Raw genomic sequence first — 18,450 nt, forward strand, 5'->3', positions numbered from 1 at the left:
CGTGGGTTTGTGAAGTATCTTTATTCCCTCTTCCTACCCCAGGCTATAGCCGTGTCCAAGCTGAGACACCTCTGTGCTCATACTGGTAGACAGGGAACACAATCAGAGCTCAGACCTGTGCTGGATGTAGGCAGCAGGGCAAGGGTTCAAGCACTTAATGCCTACAGGTACTTTCAGACCCAGCTAACTCCTAAGTGCAACTGAAACCAGGCCAGGATGCTCACCCAATTAAGAGATTAAGAGACAGATTTTGAGATATGGAGATTAAAGTGGATCATCCAGGTAGACTGTGTAATCACTAAGGTCCTTTTACGAGTAGGCAGGAGCATCAGTCAGTAGTACAGGTGGTGATGGGAGGAAGAGGTTTGAGTAATTTATGAAAACTGAAAAGACAAGGATATGGATTCTTCCTTCAGAATGTCTGGGAGGACTTAGCCCTACTGATACCTCGACTTAGCTCCACGAGACTTTCAACTTCTGATCTCCAGAACTGAAAGACAGTATATGTGTGGGGTTTTTGTTGTTGTTCAAGATCTTTTGAGAAAGAGTCTCACTTTGTAATTCAGGCTGGCCTTGAACTCACTAGGTAGCCTAGGCTGGCCTTGAACTTGCAGTGATCCTCCTGCCTCAGCCTCCTGGCGAAGCCCAACCAACCTCCAATGCTGCTTGACAAAGTTCCAGCTGGGGGAAAGAAAGGGTGGAACACATTGTACCCTCATGTTTTATTTTTTTCTTACTATAATGTTTATAATTGTTACTCTGATCACAGGAGTCATTCTGTTTGTGACTAACAACAAACTCTCCATGAGGCAAATTGGTAATGATATATTGAAATCTTATCTGGCTCACAAGTCCCAAATTCCAGTTTCTCTTAGTTCTATTGCCACATCCACTTCTAAAAAAACTTCTCCTAAAACCCCCTCTGTTTCCCCACTACTATAACTCCCCCTCTTATTGTTGACATTCTTTTTACTAAAGGGGTCTTACGAAGAGATTGGAAGGACAGACTTTAGATGTAAGAAATAGTGGAAAATGGGAAATAGAATGTTAAGACAGGTAAATGCATTAAGGAGACAAGTTACTCAGTATTTCTCAAAGTGCTGTAAATATCTCCTGCTCAGACTATGAACCCAAATGACATTTAGTTAAGATGAATAGAGGTAAAGAAAAATAGAGAGCTAATAGCAAACTATATTAACCATTGTGCAGTTTCTCAAGGGCCAGCTGGTGACCACAAGTTTGACATTTAGTTGATTAAATCTTGCTTGTACCCCCGCTGATATAAAGATTTTGATTAAGTTACTTTCTGTTTAGGTGTGGGTAAATAAGGGGACAATTGTAATTTTTAAATATGTATTTGTGATGGTCAATGAAATGAAACAGCTTAGAGAAATTGTACTTTGTTTAACAAAAAAATAACCTTTACTTTAATAGAAATTGCTAAGGCAACTTAAAATGTAAACATGTTCCGCCCAATGCCTCCCAGCTATTGCTTAAAGATATAAAAATAAATCAGACCCTGAAACTTATCAGAGGGAACCGGAACATTGCTTGTGAAGGTTCTTTTCTCATTGCTGGCCCAGGACATCTCCCCTTCCCACCTTACATCGACATCGATTGCAGCTGGTCTGCGGCAGCCTCCCAAGTGCTGGGTTTACTGGCATTCACCACCACGCCCAGTGATGTGTGGCTATTTTAAACTACTAAATTTGTGGCAATTTGTTACAGTAGCAATAGGAAACTAATACCTACCATAGCAGGTGTTATGGCTGTGTCAAGATGTTCCCCCAAAGCCTCAGGCAGTCATAGGTGGGGCTTTTTCAGAGGCGGGTGGCTGAATCCAGAGTGTGTGATTGATTCATGGCACAATACTAGGAATAAGGGTGCTAGGATTAAGAGTGGGTGATCACTAAATCAGTCCACTGATTGGTTTGGCACTGCCCTAATCTTGGTAAACTAGATATAATAGACAGAAAGGCTCGCCTTACCTCTTGCTTGCTTTGATACCTCCTGCCTGCCATGAACTGTTTCTCCTCATGTCTCTCCTCATGAACTCTTTATCCTCTGTGAACTGGTGCTCGTCTGCCATGCCACATTGCCTAGAAGCCAGCTGACTATAGACTAAAACCTCTATAAATTGTGAGCTAAATAAACCTTTACCCCTTTAACTTTGGATGTCAGGTATTTTGTCTCAGGAATGAGAGAAAGTAAGGCAGCAGAGCATATACTTATCTCAACCTGGTAAATACTATGAAAGCATAGGGCTGAAACACCCTGTCCAAACTGAGATTCAAGGTAGTTCCATAGAAGAGCAGTCTATCTGATCCCACAATCACTGGTTACCCACCAATACAGGGATCCGAAGGTCCCTTAAATCAAAGGGCAGATTGGAGGACCGGGGATTTAGCTCAGTGGTTCTGGCGCCTGCCTTGCAAGCTGAGGACCCAAGTTCGATCCCCGGTACCAAAAAAAAAAAGGGCAGATTGGAAGAAAGCTTGTATTGCATTCTATGAAGTATAAACTCCATGCCAAAGGCAATGGGAATCCATTGAAAATTTTGTAATGGTATGTGATCTGACCACACAGGTTGTTGAGAATGTGGACCCCAAGGACTGTAGACAATGGAGAAAGAAGGTCTGTCACACAGTAATTGTCCACATAAGAGATTATTTTGTAAATACAGTGATACCTCAGATCATGAATGCTTCTGTTCGTGAGCAGTTCGGTTCAAAAACAGAAGCACTTGGCAAAATTTTGCTTTCTTTGTGAACTCTGCATTGGGTGATGAACACAACTGTGGCATTTTCCCCAGAACTGCGGAACAAATTAAGTCTGTGAACTGAGGTACTGCTGTAAATACATGAATGAACAAATTAGGAATCCTTTTCACAAATATGTGTAGGACTCGTGACAAATCATTAAGTAAAATGTCTTGAGTTTAATCATGGATTTTCAACTGTAGGAAGAATACCTTCATGTATATTTTAATACAAGCGCCTCAAGATGTTAGCTATATACTGTATATAACATATTTTGGATTGGAAGAAACTAGTAGTTGAGCTGTGTAGGTTCCCAGGCGGCTGTAGGTTAAATTTATTTTTATTTTTTGTAGTGCTAGGAATTGGACCCAGGGCCTTGTGCATGCTAAGCAAGCAGTCTACTATGGAGTCACAATCCCATCAAATTTTTTAAAAAATAAGGCTATTATAAATTCATAATAGCAAAAACTTCTACAGTATGTGGTAGGTATTGTCCTATATATCTCATATGTAAAAACTAATTTACTGCTTGCAAGAACCCTATGAGATGTTTACTATTTTTATTCCCATTTTAAAGATGAAAAAATTGAAGCAGAGTTTAAATTACTTGGCTTTGGGCCGGGTGTGTAGCTCAGCAGCACAGCGCCTGCCTGGCAAGCCCGAGGTCCTGAGTTCAATCCCTGGTACCAAATAAATAAATAAATAAATAAATAAATAAATAAATAAATAAATAGATTCACATGACTAGTAAGTAGCAGAGCCAAGATCTGGACCTAAGCAATTGAGCTGTAAAACTGTGCTCTTAATTATCCCATGACATTGACTGTCAACACTAATTAATAGATTGGGATATTTGTAGATTCAAATTGCTTTCACTTGTATCTTTAGTTTATCACAGTGAACTGCTGAGAGTTAATTATGCTGATTAATGCTAATATGAAGAAAACCAGCAAAGCCAATCTCAGGCTGATACAGAGAGTAAAGAGAAAAACTGCCAGATATAAGGCACTGATGATGTTATTATTTTCAAGACTCTCTCTCTCTCTCTCTCTCTCTCTCTCTCTCTCTCTCTCCCTCCCTCCCTCTCTCCCCCTCTCCCCCTCTCCCCCTCTCCCCCTCTCCCCCTCTCCCCCCCTCCCCCTCTCCCCCTCTCCCCCTCCCTCCCTCCCTCCCTCCCTCTCCCCCTCTCCCCCCTCCCTCTCTCCCTCTCTCCCTCTCTCTCCCCCCCTCCCCCTCTCCCCCTCCCCGCCCCCCCCCTCTAAAATGCCACTAGGCCAGGCAATGCCACTTGCCTATAGTCCCAGCTCCTTAGTAGGCTGAGGCAGAGGATTACTTGAGCCCACAAATTTTGAAACCAGGCTGGGCAACATAGCAATACCCCATCTTAAAACAAAACAGTAAATGCCCAGTAAGCACAAAGGATGTAAGTACCAAAGGGGTAGGGATCTATTGTTCTTGTGTGTTACATTCTTTTAGATCTAGCATGGTACCTGGTACCTAGTGGGCACCCAGTAAATATTTGGTCCACTACAGATGCAATGGTCTCATGTAGTGGTCTGCTTTCATCACTGTGACAACCTGTCTGAGACTGGGTAACTTTATCAACAAGAGGTTTATTCTGGCTCATAGATCTGGTCCAAGGATGAGGGACCTGCTCACGGTGGTGGCCTCCTTATTAGCAGAGTTCCAAAGTGGTGAAGGCTGTAACGCTGCAAGATGCAGGGAGCATGAATGTAGTATGTTCACTAAGCTGCTATATAGCAGGGTTGAGCTTGAATCTGGAATCCTCCGGCCTCGGCCTTCCAGAGTGCTGGAATTGTGAACATGTGGCAATGTGCAGGATTCTTCTTCTAAAGCCAAGAAGATTCAGTTAAGGAGGCAGAACCATAACAACCTTATCTAATCTAATCACCTCTCAGAGACTCCACCTTAAACACCTTCCCTTTGTTCTTTTAACCCAGTTGGTCCTGGGGATGAAGCCCAGGGATTCCTGCTGGCTCTGCTGCTGAACTACACAAATTTCCTAGCTACACAAATTTCCACTTTAATTTCTCAGAGTGAGGATCAAACTTCAACACATGCAAATCCAAACTACACACAGTGTCCCAGACACAGTGGTGTTAGTCAGAGGCTGATGCGGAACTGCAGGCCCTGGGTTTAATTCCCAGTACTGCAAAACAAACAGAACAAACCCCAGCACCTCAGAACCATGCTCTTCAAGACAGCATTTGACATGGATTAGTTTTGGTACTTTATAATGTTACATAGGTAAAACCTTAATAAATTTGTCTTGATAAAGATTTAACAACACTTAAGTAGACACCACAAAACTTTAAAAGGCACTCTCTGCTCAGCCAGATATAATCTTCCTGGTTAACCACTATCCTTGTTCAGTGTGATTTGAGTTCTCTTCCTATGCACTTGTAAACACATAGGCATAGAAGCATGTTCATAAAATTCAGAACACAAATGTAGCCATAAATATGCATTGTTCGTCGACTTCCCCTTGTCTGTTTTTCATGCTATGGTAAACCTACTTCATTTAACATCTCTCTAGTAGTTCACAATGTGGATGTTTCAAGCTTCATATTATTATTCTGTTTTGTGGTATTTTTCTTTCTTTTTTATCATTCCTTTTTGGTGGAGGCTTAGTTTCCTCTTAGTACCTATTTAAAGCAGGCTGCAGAGAGCACACCTATGCACAATAGCGTAAGGATGGCGAATGATGGGTAACACAGACACCTGTCCGCAGAAGAGCTGGATGACACTATTCCCGCTCTGCTTCTTAAAGCCAACAAACCCAGTAAGTGCAAGTAAGCCCAGTGGCAAGATTCCCTTTAGGGGCATTCCTGAAATCCTGCTCCTTTCTTGCAGAGGTCTTTTCGAAAAAACAATTGGCAAGGGACGTGCAGGAGAGCGGCAGGAACTCGGATGGTGGTGACAGGAGAGGAACTCGAGTCTGGGCTTCTCCAAGAAGCGCGTGGACAGCATCCTCCTGGACGTCCATCCTTCCTGCCTTCCCATCAGTCGGTCCCTTTTAGGTCAGGGGAAGAGACTCCCTCAAGCATTAAAAATAGCCGCCAGGGGGCGGAATGTTACTCACTTTGGAGCTAGGAGGGACCAACATTTCAGCCAATCACAATTCCGCCTCCTCAATACCTGATCCTGGTCTCTGCTACAGCCCGGGCCTGCCCTGCGAAGGTCATCCAATCACACTAGGTGGCGCTGTGGCCGTCATATTTATGACTCTTCTGGCAATGGATCCACAACTCTATGACACCTTACCAGGGATCAAGGCCTGTATTTGAACAGAATGGTCATTGCCGGATCAGGCAAAGGGCATTGCACCGTGGGCCGTGGACGGAATTGAGGCGACCCCCGACCTCGAGAATAAAATTGTAAAGTGTGCTCTGCTCTAGTGCACCGCCTGGTGCGGAAACTGCAGCACAACCCGTTAGAGTAAATGAGAAGCGGGTTCAGCGTCCTGTTTGCAGCTGTGAAACCAGCGTGAATCCTCCCGGTGTTGACTGGGATGCAGACCTTGATCCAGAGGCGAGCCGTGGTCTGGACAGGAGGATATGATCAAGTTGGCTTGTGCTAAGTGAGCAAGCACTGGGTGGCCTACCTGGACGTCCTTCATAGCTCATTCCTTCAGTTAATTGCTGCCTTTGTGGAAATGACACCACATATTATTAAGCCATTTATTGATGAAGGACTGTCATACACCAGCTTCCTTCCAGGAGTTGGCCAGGAGGTGAAGTTTATTGGTGTAGAAAAAGCTCTTGTTGAGAAACATGGGCAAGAAATGTTTCTGTATCTTAAAACATTGCACTTGAAGGGATGTGAGCTGCACCAACGAACTTTCCAAATCTTTGGAAGATGGCAAACACCAGGAAAAGAAAGGCAGTCCTAACTTTCCAAGACCTCGAGTCAACAAAAGAACAGCTGTCTCATATCCCTGAGTATGAGATTGATGCTGCATTGGCGAAGCCACCACTCAAGAGGTGCATCTGTGAAGCATGCAGAGGGGCTTAACCTAGTGCTCAGAGCCTTGAACTAGACCATCGCTCTCCATGAGCATGGAACAGTCCACAAGCCAGTTGGATCTAATAAAGAACCTTCTGCACGCTTGGGGCAGCAAGGGGCTTCCTCATCTTCGATGGGACACTAGTTTATGAAAAAACATTGATATAAAGTCATGGAAAGTTCATAAGAGCATTAGAAATCCTTTCAAATAAGTTCAGATTTATAAATCTTGATGAGTCCAGAAACAAGGTAAGGAAAGCTCCAAAAGCAAGAATTCCAAGAATGTCAGTGGACAGGGTTCACAAAGCAATTACATTAAAGGAAGCCAGCGATCATGTAAAGGTGACAGCTTCTGACAAAAGAACAACTGTTGGGAATAACCGAGATGGCAACAGAAGAGACAGGGTGGAGCTAAGTACAGAGATGTTCTGAGACACAGTGTCTCAAGTCCAGGAGACGTTGAGGACTGCAGAGAGATGTAGAATTCACAGGGGTGAGTCTGGAACGTGAAGAATGGAGATCAGTAAAGAAGCTGAGGCACCAAGAAGTTCACATAGGACAACTGCTCTCAAAGATAAGCAGGGATAAGATTCTAACTCTTCTCAATGGTTTATCTTTCAGGGTCTCAGTGCTTGAGATGAAGACTGCTGCACTGAATCTCTAACTTTGTATCAACAAAGGAGCCACAAGGCCATGTTGATCTTAGGCCTGCAGTATCACTGACTTTGAAAACACCACTTTACCCATCACTGGCACCAGCTGCTTCTCCTCAACCTCCTCCTGCTTATGCTGAGAAAAGCTTTGGCTGTGACCACTTTGAAAGCAGCACTGTGTGATACTTCTGGAACTCTGGGTGTGATTAGGTTCAAGTTACCTTCCCCGCCTGACAGGATAAGATACATGGGCACTTACATATCATCCATATTAGACAGGTCTGCCAGTGCCTACAGACAGAGTGGTTGCTTAGTTCTCTCATCCACTGCATATATATCGCTCCTTTGATGACTGCAGTGTTGGCACAAAGAAAGACATCAAAACAGAAACTTGTTTATTAGGTTCTGGATCTCAAATCTCATTTCAAGTGCCTATGATGAAGAGTAGGAAGGAAAAGAGATAGTTGGTAAAATTCCAGTTGCACCACTTCATATCATGCTAGATAAGTTTCACGAATTGCTTTCTCTTGACAAGAACGACAAGTTGAGGAGAAAAAGTTCAGAATACACTGCTCTGGCTCAAGGCACAAGAGACATTGTGCAGCAATACGAACTTGATGTCATCAGCCCTGTGCGTGACAACATACGTTATGAACACATTTACAGCACAACCTGTGACAGAAGTGGCTCCTTTCATCAGATATTTAACAGGATTGGACAAGGTCACAGGTCTCATTAATGGGAATGCTGCTCTTCACTGGCTACGTTCTGAAGTGCTAGTATTGTTCAAGCCCTGGCCCAACCAGACACTTTAACCTCCTGTACTTTATGACAACCAAAGTTTATTTTACAACCCATACACTTGGTATTTTTGTACTTATAGTATCATTTGGACTGGTTCTTTGGGGGGGGTTGGCTCCACTGCCTATCCAAAAGAAGTGGTATCACCGGGATTGATTGAGATGATTAAAGTGCTCGGACCTTGACATTATGGAAGACTTGAGGACTTATCCCCACTAAATGGATCCAACTACCGTTGCTTTAGGAACACGGTTCGAGCAGGAGGCAATGAGGCACAAGGTCCTTGGTGCAACACACTCCATTGCTGCCCTCAACTCAGTCCAACTTGGATACATGCCGGTGGCACCCCCAGGGATCATCCTGAAGGACCTATACATCAGAACAGCAAGGCTCTGGGGCTTTTCATTCCTCGCTTGTACGCAAACTCTGTAGGCTTTGTCACCTAATGATCCAATTCCCACATCTGTCTTAATTAAGGACAATAAAAATAGAAACAAGGAGGAACTGAAAGCGCCCGTGTACCGTGACAAGTGTAGCGAGGCAGGGCACGGCCACCGCGGACACAGAGCGCTCAGAGACTGCCACGCCAAGGCGACTGCATCCGGCCCGGCCGGAAGACTCGCTTTCCCGGCAGCCCACGCGGCCGCCCGGCCCCTCCGCCGGCCGGGCCTCGCGCGAGGAGGCGGGGCCTGGGCCGGAAGTCACGTGCTGACAGCCGCGGGGCGAGGCAGGCGTCGCGCCCGGCAGGTGGGGGTTGTGGTAGTGGGGGGCGCCGGCGCGATGGCGGTGGAGACCCTGTCCCCGGACTGGGAGTTCGACCGCGTGGACGACGGCTCGCAGAGTAAGGGGGCGCGAGGGCGAGGGCCGGGGGCGGCCGCGCCCTGCCGAGGCTCGCGTCGCGGCGGTCGGGTCCGACGCTGTCCCCCCCCTCGGTGGGGGCGCGCGTGGGTCCGGGTCCTGCAGGCCGCGCTCGCTCGGGGACCCAGGCCGGGAGCCCAGCCCCTGCCTGCCGCCCCCGGCTTTCGCCAGAGCCGCCCGGGGTTCCTGTTTCGGTTTCCTGTTTTTTTCTTTTCCTCTCAAACCAACTTTTGTAAGTTTTAGTGCACGTTCTTGGAACCGTAGAAGGTGGCGAGAAATTAGCTCTTCACGCAGGAAAAACAAAAAACCCGAAAAACCAAGTGCATGTCATTTTATCCCCCTGCCAGGCCCTGTGTCGGTGTGGAGTGATGCTTACAGGGAGGTCCTGTGATTCTTTGGGCTGCGAGGTTTCAGCGCTGACAGTTCGCTTCCCCGCGAAAGCGAGTCCTCTGACTCTTCACCTAAAAGCCCAACTAAAACCTAAAGGCGGTTTTTTCCCCAACAAAATATACAGGCAAAACGAATACCCTTAGGGTTAAACACGAGTAATACAAGTTGGCAGTCTGTTGTCTTTGGTGACATTGTTCAGTATGAGATACTGTGTTATGCTGTGTGGATTTTTTAATGTTTAGTTTTCCCAAAAGGTGAGATGTCCTTTTAAAAAATTCTGCCTGGATTTTGTTTTATTTTACAAAGACAGACTAATGTCTACTAACTTAGATGTTACTAGGTTTTATTAGCCTTTCAAAGAAGGGTTATGCACCTCCAGGATGGTTTGCAGTTTTACAGGCAGCATTCTATAAGTTACTAGATCTTATGCAGAATTTAAAAAAAAAAAAAAGCTTCGGAGATAGTGGCAGTAATCTTTGTGCCTGTGTGGAGTGTTCTGAACTGCACTCTGTCATGTCTGATGTTTTATGGGCTAAAGTTCCATGCATTAGTATCTTCCAAGACACTGGAATGCAGATACATTACTGGGTTTGAAAATGGTTCAGCTTGAAGTAGGATGATCTGATTCACTCAGTAGACCTTTTCTACTCAACAGTCTATTAGGGATACAAAGGTAAGGAATGAATCTCAGGAAGAGATGAGTGTGTTACACGGGTCTTTGGAAGTCCTGGGGATAACTATGTAGTTTCTGTGTCAAGTCTTGGTACTCTTACTAGTTTATGATTACTCATTACCTTAGTGAGGAAGTTAGTGTTATCACTGGTGTTGTAATGAGTTACCGTGTGAGTCCCTTAAGACTGGAGGAGTGATTTGTAGGCATGTTTTTCTCGCACTGAGTTTAAGAGCTCATTTTCTGGTCACATGAAGCTCTGCCAGGCCATTCCTCATATAACTGAGAATTAGACATCAACTTGGGCTTCTGAGAAGCTTACAGCGTTTTCAGCAGTAGGGAAAAGAAGACTGTTCATTTCTTCTCTGTGCCTGGTTTTCATTAATTTTTGGACAGTGAATCAAATCTAGACTAATTGCTTCTCCAGAATCACCTAGGTTAAAGCTGTAATAAGATGGGGGATCCTGATGAGCCAGATTGCTTCACCTGGTTCAGAGCATTAGCTGCAAAATGAAAGGCACCGGGACCGAGATCTTTATACCTAAATACAGCCTGTCTTAGAGTTGCTTTGTGTTGCTAACTTGAAGAGATACATTTTTTTTCTTTTTTAAGAAGACATTGAATAAAGTTACAGTCAATGAAAGGAACTGAGTTGAAGTTGAATTTGCTGTCTTTGGGAATAAGTAATGAGTTCTCATGTATAAGATGACATATTTACTTTCATTAATTTTAATGAATGGGCACTTTTTAAATCCACTCTTCTCCGGTGACTCTCAGCTAAAAGCCTTCTGTTATTGTGTGCAGTCTGCAAACAGCAGTGTTCTATACTTAGCCGTCTTTATTGGCTTTTCCAGCTCAATTATGATAGCTAAGAAATCAAGCCAGTAAAATATCTTGGTGAATTGTAGGCGTTAAAAGGAATAGTATCCGCTGTACTACAGCAGGTCTAAACCTTTCACTTAAAAAATACTTAAAAGCCAGGCATGGTGGCATACGCCTATAACCTCACCACTCGGAGGCTGAGGGAGGAGAATTTCCAAGTTTGATCCCAGCCTGGGCAACTTAGTGAGACCCTGTCTCAGACAAAGATAAAATGGGCTGAGGATGCAGCTCAGTCTCAGTACAAAGGTCTGGGTTCAGGCTCCCATACTGCCCAAGGGGACGGGGTAAAGTTTAAGTGTATTTTTGAACAGTTTACTGGGTGTAGAATTCATATTTTAAATAATATTTTAAAATATCCTATGACAACATAGGGTTTTATAGCTGCTGCTTCAGGTTAAGTTGTGAATGTTTATTTTTTTTGCTGCAGAGTTGTTTATGACTAAAGCATAAAAGCAGGACAGTGAGTTATCTAATTGCCCATTGAGTTATCTAATTGTACACTATTCAGACTGGTAAGAAGCCCTAGATTATGGGACAAATGGGCCGCTGCTTTTAAAATCTTTTAAGTATTTGGGAAACATTAAAAGCTGAATGACTATTTAACTTTGAAACTTTATTTTCAAGACGTTGAGACATTCCAAAGTAATGATTAACACTGCTTTACTGTGACTTGTGAGGTTATTTGAAGGAAATGTTCTGTAATTCATTACTTGTAATTATACTGTTTTAAAATTCAAATTTAGAAATTCATGCTGAAGTCCAACTGAAGAATTATGGAAAATTTCTTGAGGATTATACATCGCAGTTGAGAAGAATTGAGGACGCCCTGGATGATTCAATTGGAGATGTTTGGGATTTCAATCTTGACCCTATAGCATTAAAGGTTTGATTTGATTTTTTAAAATTGATATACATAATTTTCAAGGTGTACCATATCTTGACAATGTCATTTTTATTGTTTTTTTGGTACCAGGGATCGAACTTTTTTTGGTACCAGGGATCGAACTCGGGTCCTTGTGCTTGCAGGGCAGGCGGCGGAACCACTGAGCTAAATCCCCAGCCTGGCAGTGTCATTTTTAAAAACAAAATGTATTTTTTATTTGAAATCTAACAGTGAAAAGAAACTTGGAAAAATTGTTAATTTCCTTTTCTCTAAGCCATGTAGGTGTTTTTTTAAATTTGTTTTTTGAAAGCATGATACAAACTCTGATTTTTTGCATTAGCCTTTGTTTTTCATCATGAAGAAAATAAAGAGAGTTGGGTAGAATATTCAAGCCTTGTTTGCTTCTTCTTACTGAGGTTATTTTACATAACAGTAAAATGCAGTTATTTGTGGAGCACTTAGGTACTACACACTGTCCTAAATCACCCACTAACTTTTTTTTATGACGGCTTTCTTGATGTGTAATTTACACATCACACAGGCCACCCATTATATCATAAAATTTTAGTGTATTTTAGTGTATTCACAGAACTGTGCAACCACCACTATTTTAGACATTTTAGAACATTTTTGCCATCCACAAAGAAACTCTTTACGTACTGGTGGTCACCGCCCTCCCCCATCACACCAGCACCCCAGACCCAGGCAGCCACAGAGCAGCCTCATTCACTTTGCAGCGCTGTGGGTTTGTCTCTTTTGGACATTGTATTTAAGCGGCACCATACGAAACGGGCCTTTTGTATCTGGGTCCTTTCACGTAGCATGTATTCTAGGCTCACCCATGTTGCGCCATGTGTTAGTACTTCATTTCTTTTCACTACTGAATAATATTCCATCGTGTGGGATGCATTTACCACAGAAAGCATTCATCCATTTATCAATTGGACAGTGGAGCTTTTTCCACTTGGGCTATTTCCACTTCTGGCTGTAACATTTGTAATATTATAATGAGCATTTTTGTACATGTTTTTGTTTACATACATTTTCATTTCTCTTAGAGACACATTGCTGGGTCATGTGGTAACTGCATGTAACTTTCTGAGACTTTGGCAATGTGGCTGTACCAGTTTACATTTCTCCCAGCAGTAGATGAGGGTTCCAGTTTATCCATGTCATTCTCAACACTTGTTACTGTCTTTATCATATATATTGTTATTATTTATCTATGTTTTGACAGGGTCTGGCTATGTAGTTCAGACTGGTCTTGAACTCACCAGGTAGCCCAGGCTGCCCTCGGTGGCGATCTTCCTGCCTCAGCTTCCTGAGTGGGGATTACAGGTGTCGCTACTACCCCTGGCTATTATTCTGGCTGTTATTCTGATTGCAGCCATGCTACTGGGTGTGAGATGGTCATCACATGGTTTTGGTTTGCATTTCTTTGGTGGCTCATGATTTTAGCATCTTTTCATGCACTCATGGATCATTTATTTGTTTTTGAAGAAATGTCTATGCATTTACCCTGTTTTTGTTTTTTTTGTTGTTTTTTTTGTTTGTTTTTTTGGTACCGGGGATTGAACTTGGGACCTTGCACTTTCGAGGCAGGTGGCGGCACCACTGAGCTAATTCCCTGGCTCTACCCTGTTTTTTTTATTGACAGGGTGTTGCAGTTTTGTCCAGGCTGGATTTAAACTCCTGGGCTCAAGAAATCCTCCTGCCTCAGCCTCCAAGTAGTAGAAACTATAGACATGTGCCTTTGCCTATTTTTAAATTTGACTTTTTATTATTATGTTGTTGGACAAATAATTGTTTTTTAATTTCCACAACACTGTAATGTAGGTATAATATCTCCCTTTGCAAAGAGAAAGCTGAGGCATACAGAGGTTAGGCAGCGTGCTGGACTAAGTGAAGTGACGTGCTTAGTTCAGTGATGAGGGCCTAGCAGGGCAGAGCATGTCCCCTGTGCACGGTGCGGAGTGCCCTGCATACTTGTGAACCAGAGTTACTTTGGACTTTCCTGTCTTGCAGGCTTCATGGGCTATACTTCCTTTAAAAATTCTTTCTTGCTCAAATTTATTGTTGTCTCTTGTTCTTGAACCCTTCTGAGTGTCATTGTACATAAGTTTCAGAACTTCCCTTAGGAAAGTGTCATCCTCAGCCTGCTATCTCTGAGGGTAATGAGTTTTTTCAGTTTGTTACTTTCATTTGTTAATTTTTTAAAAAGATTTGTTCTTAGCTGTAATAGCCTCTTCTAGTTATGGCCATGAAAATCCATTTGTCTCAACTGTCAGATTTTATAAAAGGATGAAGTCATCTCTTAGCTTTACCTTCCCCTATAGATGAGTTCTAATCTCTTAAACTTTATCCTGTGGACCCTCCCCCAGTTGCCTTAGGAAGTTCTTTTTTTTTTTTGGTACCGGGGATCGAACTCGGGTCCTTGCGCTTGCGCAACAGGTGGCGAAACCACTAAGCTAAATCCCCGGCCAAGGAACTTCTTTTTAATTCTATTATTGGGCTATTATTTTGTGTTTCTAGTGTGAAGATTTGTTGCTTCTTTTTTTTTTTGGTACCGGGGATCGAATTCGGGTCCTTGCACTTGTGCAGCAGGCGGTGAAACCACTGAGCTAAATCCCCTTCTTTAGGAGAGTCGTAAACACAGAATCTCTGTAAACAGAAGTACAGCCTAATGAGAAAGTTTATGTACTACTTGCCTACATAAAATATTTAGTTGTTAGTATGTCATCAGTGATCTAAGATTTACTGGAAAAGTCCCGTGTAGATGTTAATTGGGATTGCTTTACAGAGATGGGAATTGAGGTAGTCTTAGAAGACAGGTGACCCATACTGTATGTTTCTGGGCCATGGATGTATTGAAGAAAAAATGGTATTTTTTCTTTTCTTCTATGTCTGTTCTTTATGATAACGTGTTTTGACCCTTTTAGTGGTAGTATTTTACCAAATTCATACCTGTGTAATGAATTCAGGGTGGCTAGTGGGCTTCCTCCTCATGTGGCACGTTCGCCCTGCGTGTGCCTGCCACTTGTGTCCCTGTGTTCAGTAGGAGTTCCTGCAGTGGCTTGTGTCGTGGCGGGACCTTTCCTCATGAGCTGGATGCCATTTTCTTACTTCGTTGTCTGTTGAGATTGGATTGAATGAAATGGTTTGCTGTGAGCACAGAGTACAGGGTCAGCACACGTTTCAATATAACTAGGCTCACTCAGTTTGTGTATTTAAAATTTCAGTGATTTTTCAAATTGAAATATGCTTTTCCTTTGTTTCTATAGCTTTTGCCTTATGAACAGTCTTCCCTTTTGGAACTGATAAAGACTGAAAACAAGGTACAAAATCCTAATCCTAAATATACATTTTTAAAGCAATGTTTTTGCTATTTGGTTTTTACTTTTTTCTGTTTTATCTTTTCACTCATGAAATTAGGTCTTAAACAAAGTCATTACTGTTTACGCTGCACTTTGTTGTGAAATCAAGAAATTAAAATATGAGGTAATTGTTAATATTTTCTTACAACTTTAAAAACGGATCATTGAAAGACGAGTATATACTTGTATGTGCCTAGTGTGCAGTAAATATTGAATGACTTAATAATGCTGATACCACTGACAGTTGTACTAATATTACTCCTGCCAGTCACCGATCACTTCTTCGCCCACACCAGGCTGACACTGTTAGCCTCACAGCAGCTGGGGGTGAGTGAGGAGTAGATGTTGAACTGGGGCGTCAAGAAGGTGCCACCCGACCAGGAGCCTCCTGGGAGTTTAAGTCTAGCTCTGTGTCCCTCTGAGGTGGTGCTGCTGTATTTGCTGCGTGTACTGGCTCGCTAGATGGGACCGGCTTTGTTAAAAAGCTTTGAACCTTAGCATTTAGTCTTGGGTTTCCTTACTGAAGAGTTGCTGGCATGCTGGTAGGAGGCGGTAACCGTCAACTTTTTCCTTTCTCTTTGACGCTGTGGGGGTGCTGTCTAGGAACTGATGGGAGGAGGTGGGGCAGTGAGGGTGATCCCACGAGACAAGGGCTGGGCATCAAGGTGCGCTTGAGATGCCAGTAGCAGCTTTGGTGTGCTCAAGATGGATTGAATTTACTTACAAGTAGTGTTTGGAATTTACATTTGTATATAGATAATTTAGTCCATGGTTACTAATATACAGAAATAAGAGAGTCAAAGCATTCAAAAACAAAATAACCTTTAAAATTATTTTAACTTTTTTTAAACAGGCTGAAACTAAGTTTTATAATGGTCTCTTGTTTTATGGAGAAGGAGGTAAGTTTCAAAATTGCAAAATTATAATGTAGTAAGATTGAAATGAACAAAAAGTTCAGACAGTTCTAGGAATGACATGATCAAGTAATGTACTGTGGGAAAATAAGCATTCAAATTTTTGTTAGTTTGTCTAGCTAAATAAGTGAAAAAAAAACCTGGTGAAGCAGAAGCAAATTCCCTAAAACTGATGTGTGATATTTTCACCAGTTACAAAATATGTAATTAAGTGCAGATTTTCCTTGAGTGATGAATGATTGTCTCATTTTCCTCTTCAGTGTAAATATTCTGTTTTCAATACTCTGCAGATTAAAAGATGTCCTAATTTTAAAAATTCACTTGTGTTTTGGTGTTGAGTTTAAATTTAAAACTTTAAATACAACTTTTAATGTTGCCTTTTACAGCTACCGAATCAAGCATGATGGAAGGTGATTGCCAAATTCAGATGGGGAGATTTATTTCATTCTTACAGGTAACTGAGTTTTACTTTCTATTGTACTTTTTCTTTTAAAAGCTTGCATAAGTTACATGTAATTTAAGAATTCGGAAACTTTATCAAATGCTAAGGTTGTGTACTCCGTGCATAGGATACTTAATTATCATTGCATTCTAATTTAGGAGATCATACTTGAGACAGTTTCAGGCTTTTTAGGGCAGTCAAGATCAAAATCAGTTTCTTTGTATAATTTCATTCGTGAACAGTTTGTCACCATGTCTTTTAAAAGAAGTTAAACTGTGTAACAGGTAGGAAAAGATGAATTACAAAAATTGTAAATAGAATTAAGCAGTTGTATGAGCAGTGATGAGGTTATTAGAAGCAGCAGCACTTGATGCTTCTAGAAGAATGTTTTCATTACTGAAAAGCTTTACTCATTCCAGGTCTTTGGCTTAGTTTTACTAAAAGCATGATACAACTTCTGTTTCCTCCCTTCTCTCCTTATGACAATGAATGTACAATGTGAAAAGGCAAAAATTGGAGATAAGGAAAAAATACCAATAGTACCCCCTCCATTCTATTTGTTGGGTACAAGATTTGATTTATATCATCAGATAAAGCATGCTAACATACTGTTCAGATCTTTTTGACTGTTTTGGGAGATCTATTTGACCTAAGCAAGAGCATTTTATTGATAATATGACGTGTTATTCAGGGTCTTGGCTAGAAAACAAATTACATGAGGCATTTTAAGAAGGCGTGGGTCAGAGGATACAAAGTTGCAGATATGCTAAAGAACTCTAGAGACCTGATGTGGAACATGAGTATAATAGGTAATAAAATTGTCTTGTGTATGGTATTCCTGTCTGATGAGTAGATTTTTGCTGCTTTTCTTACAAAAAAAAAGTACCTATATGAAATGATAGACATTGCTGTATTATAACTCTATTACCTACATGTATCCTATAGCGTGTTAGGTACCTCAAATGTATATAATAATACTTGTTTTTAAAGAGGGGATTTAATGGGGAGTTGGTTACACAGGAGGTGGAGGGTTGAAAGAACAACAGTGAGGTAATCCAGAGGAAGCATAAGTCTAGGGAACAAAAGGAGAAGTGGTCAAGTTGGCCAGGATCTGGGCGCTCGGTGGAGCAGCCTAGGGAGCTAGAGCGCAGGCCTCTGAGGACATGGCCCTGATACCCTGAGAGGGTGGTGTGAGGTTAGTTTTGGAGTCTGAAAGAAGGTGATGCTCTTACAAACAGCCTTTGTTGGGGTGAACTGCTCCTCCCTAGGTTAGCTTAATAAAGATAGAAGGGAAGTCCTTTTTCCTGCTGTTGACAAACCTAGCAGGAAGTCTGGTGGCCAGGAAGGTGTCTAAGAAGTGTGGTTTGTAGGGTTTCCTCAGGGAGTGGGTCCATTTTTCCTCTTAGTTTTATCAAATTTTGCATTTCTTATTTTATTCAGTGCATACAAGTTTAAAATTGCTAATGAGTCCTGATAAATCTTTTATCTTTATATGGTGATTCTAAGCTGTGCTAATTATATATATAATATATAAAAGTCTGTAACATCTATAGAGGTTGAGAATTACTAATCCAGAAATCCAAAATCTGAATCCTTTTAAGCACTGACATGACACTGAGGTAGGGGAAAGTAACTCCCAGCCTGCTAGATGTCAGATTCATAGAGTTCATGAATCCCGAAATCAAAGAATGAATTCTAAGGAACAGTGGAGGTCAAGGATAGGAAAAATTTATTGGGAGAGCTCCTGAGAGACAGGAGGGGACTCAAAAGTGGTTGCCACAGAGCTCACCTCTCTGAG

General features: G+C 42.2%; 1 protein-coding gene and 1 long non-coding RNA gene across 15 annotated transcripts in view; one reads left to right on the forward strand and one right to left on the reverse strand.

Annotated features, from left to right (window-relative positions):
* Washc4 (WASH complex subunit 4) overlaps positions 1–18,450 on the forward strand; it is an 85,203-nt gene that overhangs the window by 12,718 nt on the left and 54,035 nt on the right. For 11 of the 14 annotated variants that reach the window (XR_015443582.1, XM_087192753.1, XM_087192751.1 and 8 more), the window contains 5 exons: positions 11,783–11,922; positions 15,204–15,257; positions 15,355–15,420; positions 16,150–16,195; positions 16,597–16,664. Coding sequence is in view for 12 of the 14 variants with exons in the window: in XM_087192753.1 (XP_087048879.1) it covers positions 11,783–11,922; positions 15,204–15,257; positions 15,355–15,420; positions 16,150–16,195; positions 16,597–16,664 (374 nt within the window). In the remaining 2 variants the exon portion in view is untranslated. Of the gene's footprint in view, positions 1–8,927; positions 9,081–11,782; positions 11,923–15,203; positions 15,258–15,354; positions 15,421–16,149; positions 16,196–16,596; positions 16,665–18,450 lie in introns of those variants that run through there. The other 3 variants (XR_015443583.1, XM_087192750.1, XM_087192752.1) reach the window with 2 other exon arrangements.
* Positions 4,353–8,870, reverse strand: LOC106009405 (uncharacterized). The gene is made up of 3 exons (XR_001183463.3): positions 8,762–8,870; positions 7,698–7,870; positions 4,353–4,609 (listed from the first exon to the last, which is right to left on the reverse strand). It is a non-coding gene; the product is annotated as an uncharacterized LOC106009405 (long non-coding RNA).

Source organism: Heterocephalus glaber, unplaced genomic scaffold (genome assembly GCF_053883595.1).
Source record: "Heterocephalus glaber isolate CG9 unplaced genomic scaffold, H.glaber_assembly_v1.0 deba00001572, whole genome shotgun sequence".
Classification (NCBI taxonomy): Eukaryota; Metazoa; Chordata; class Mammalia; order Rodentia; family Bathyergidae; genus Heterocephalus; species Heterocephalus glaber.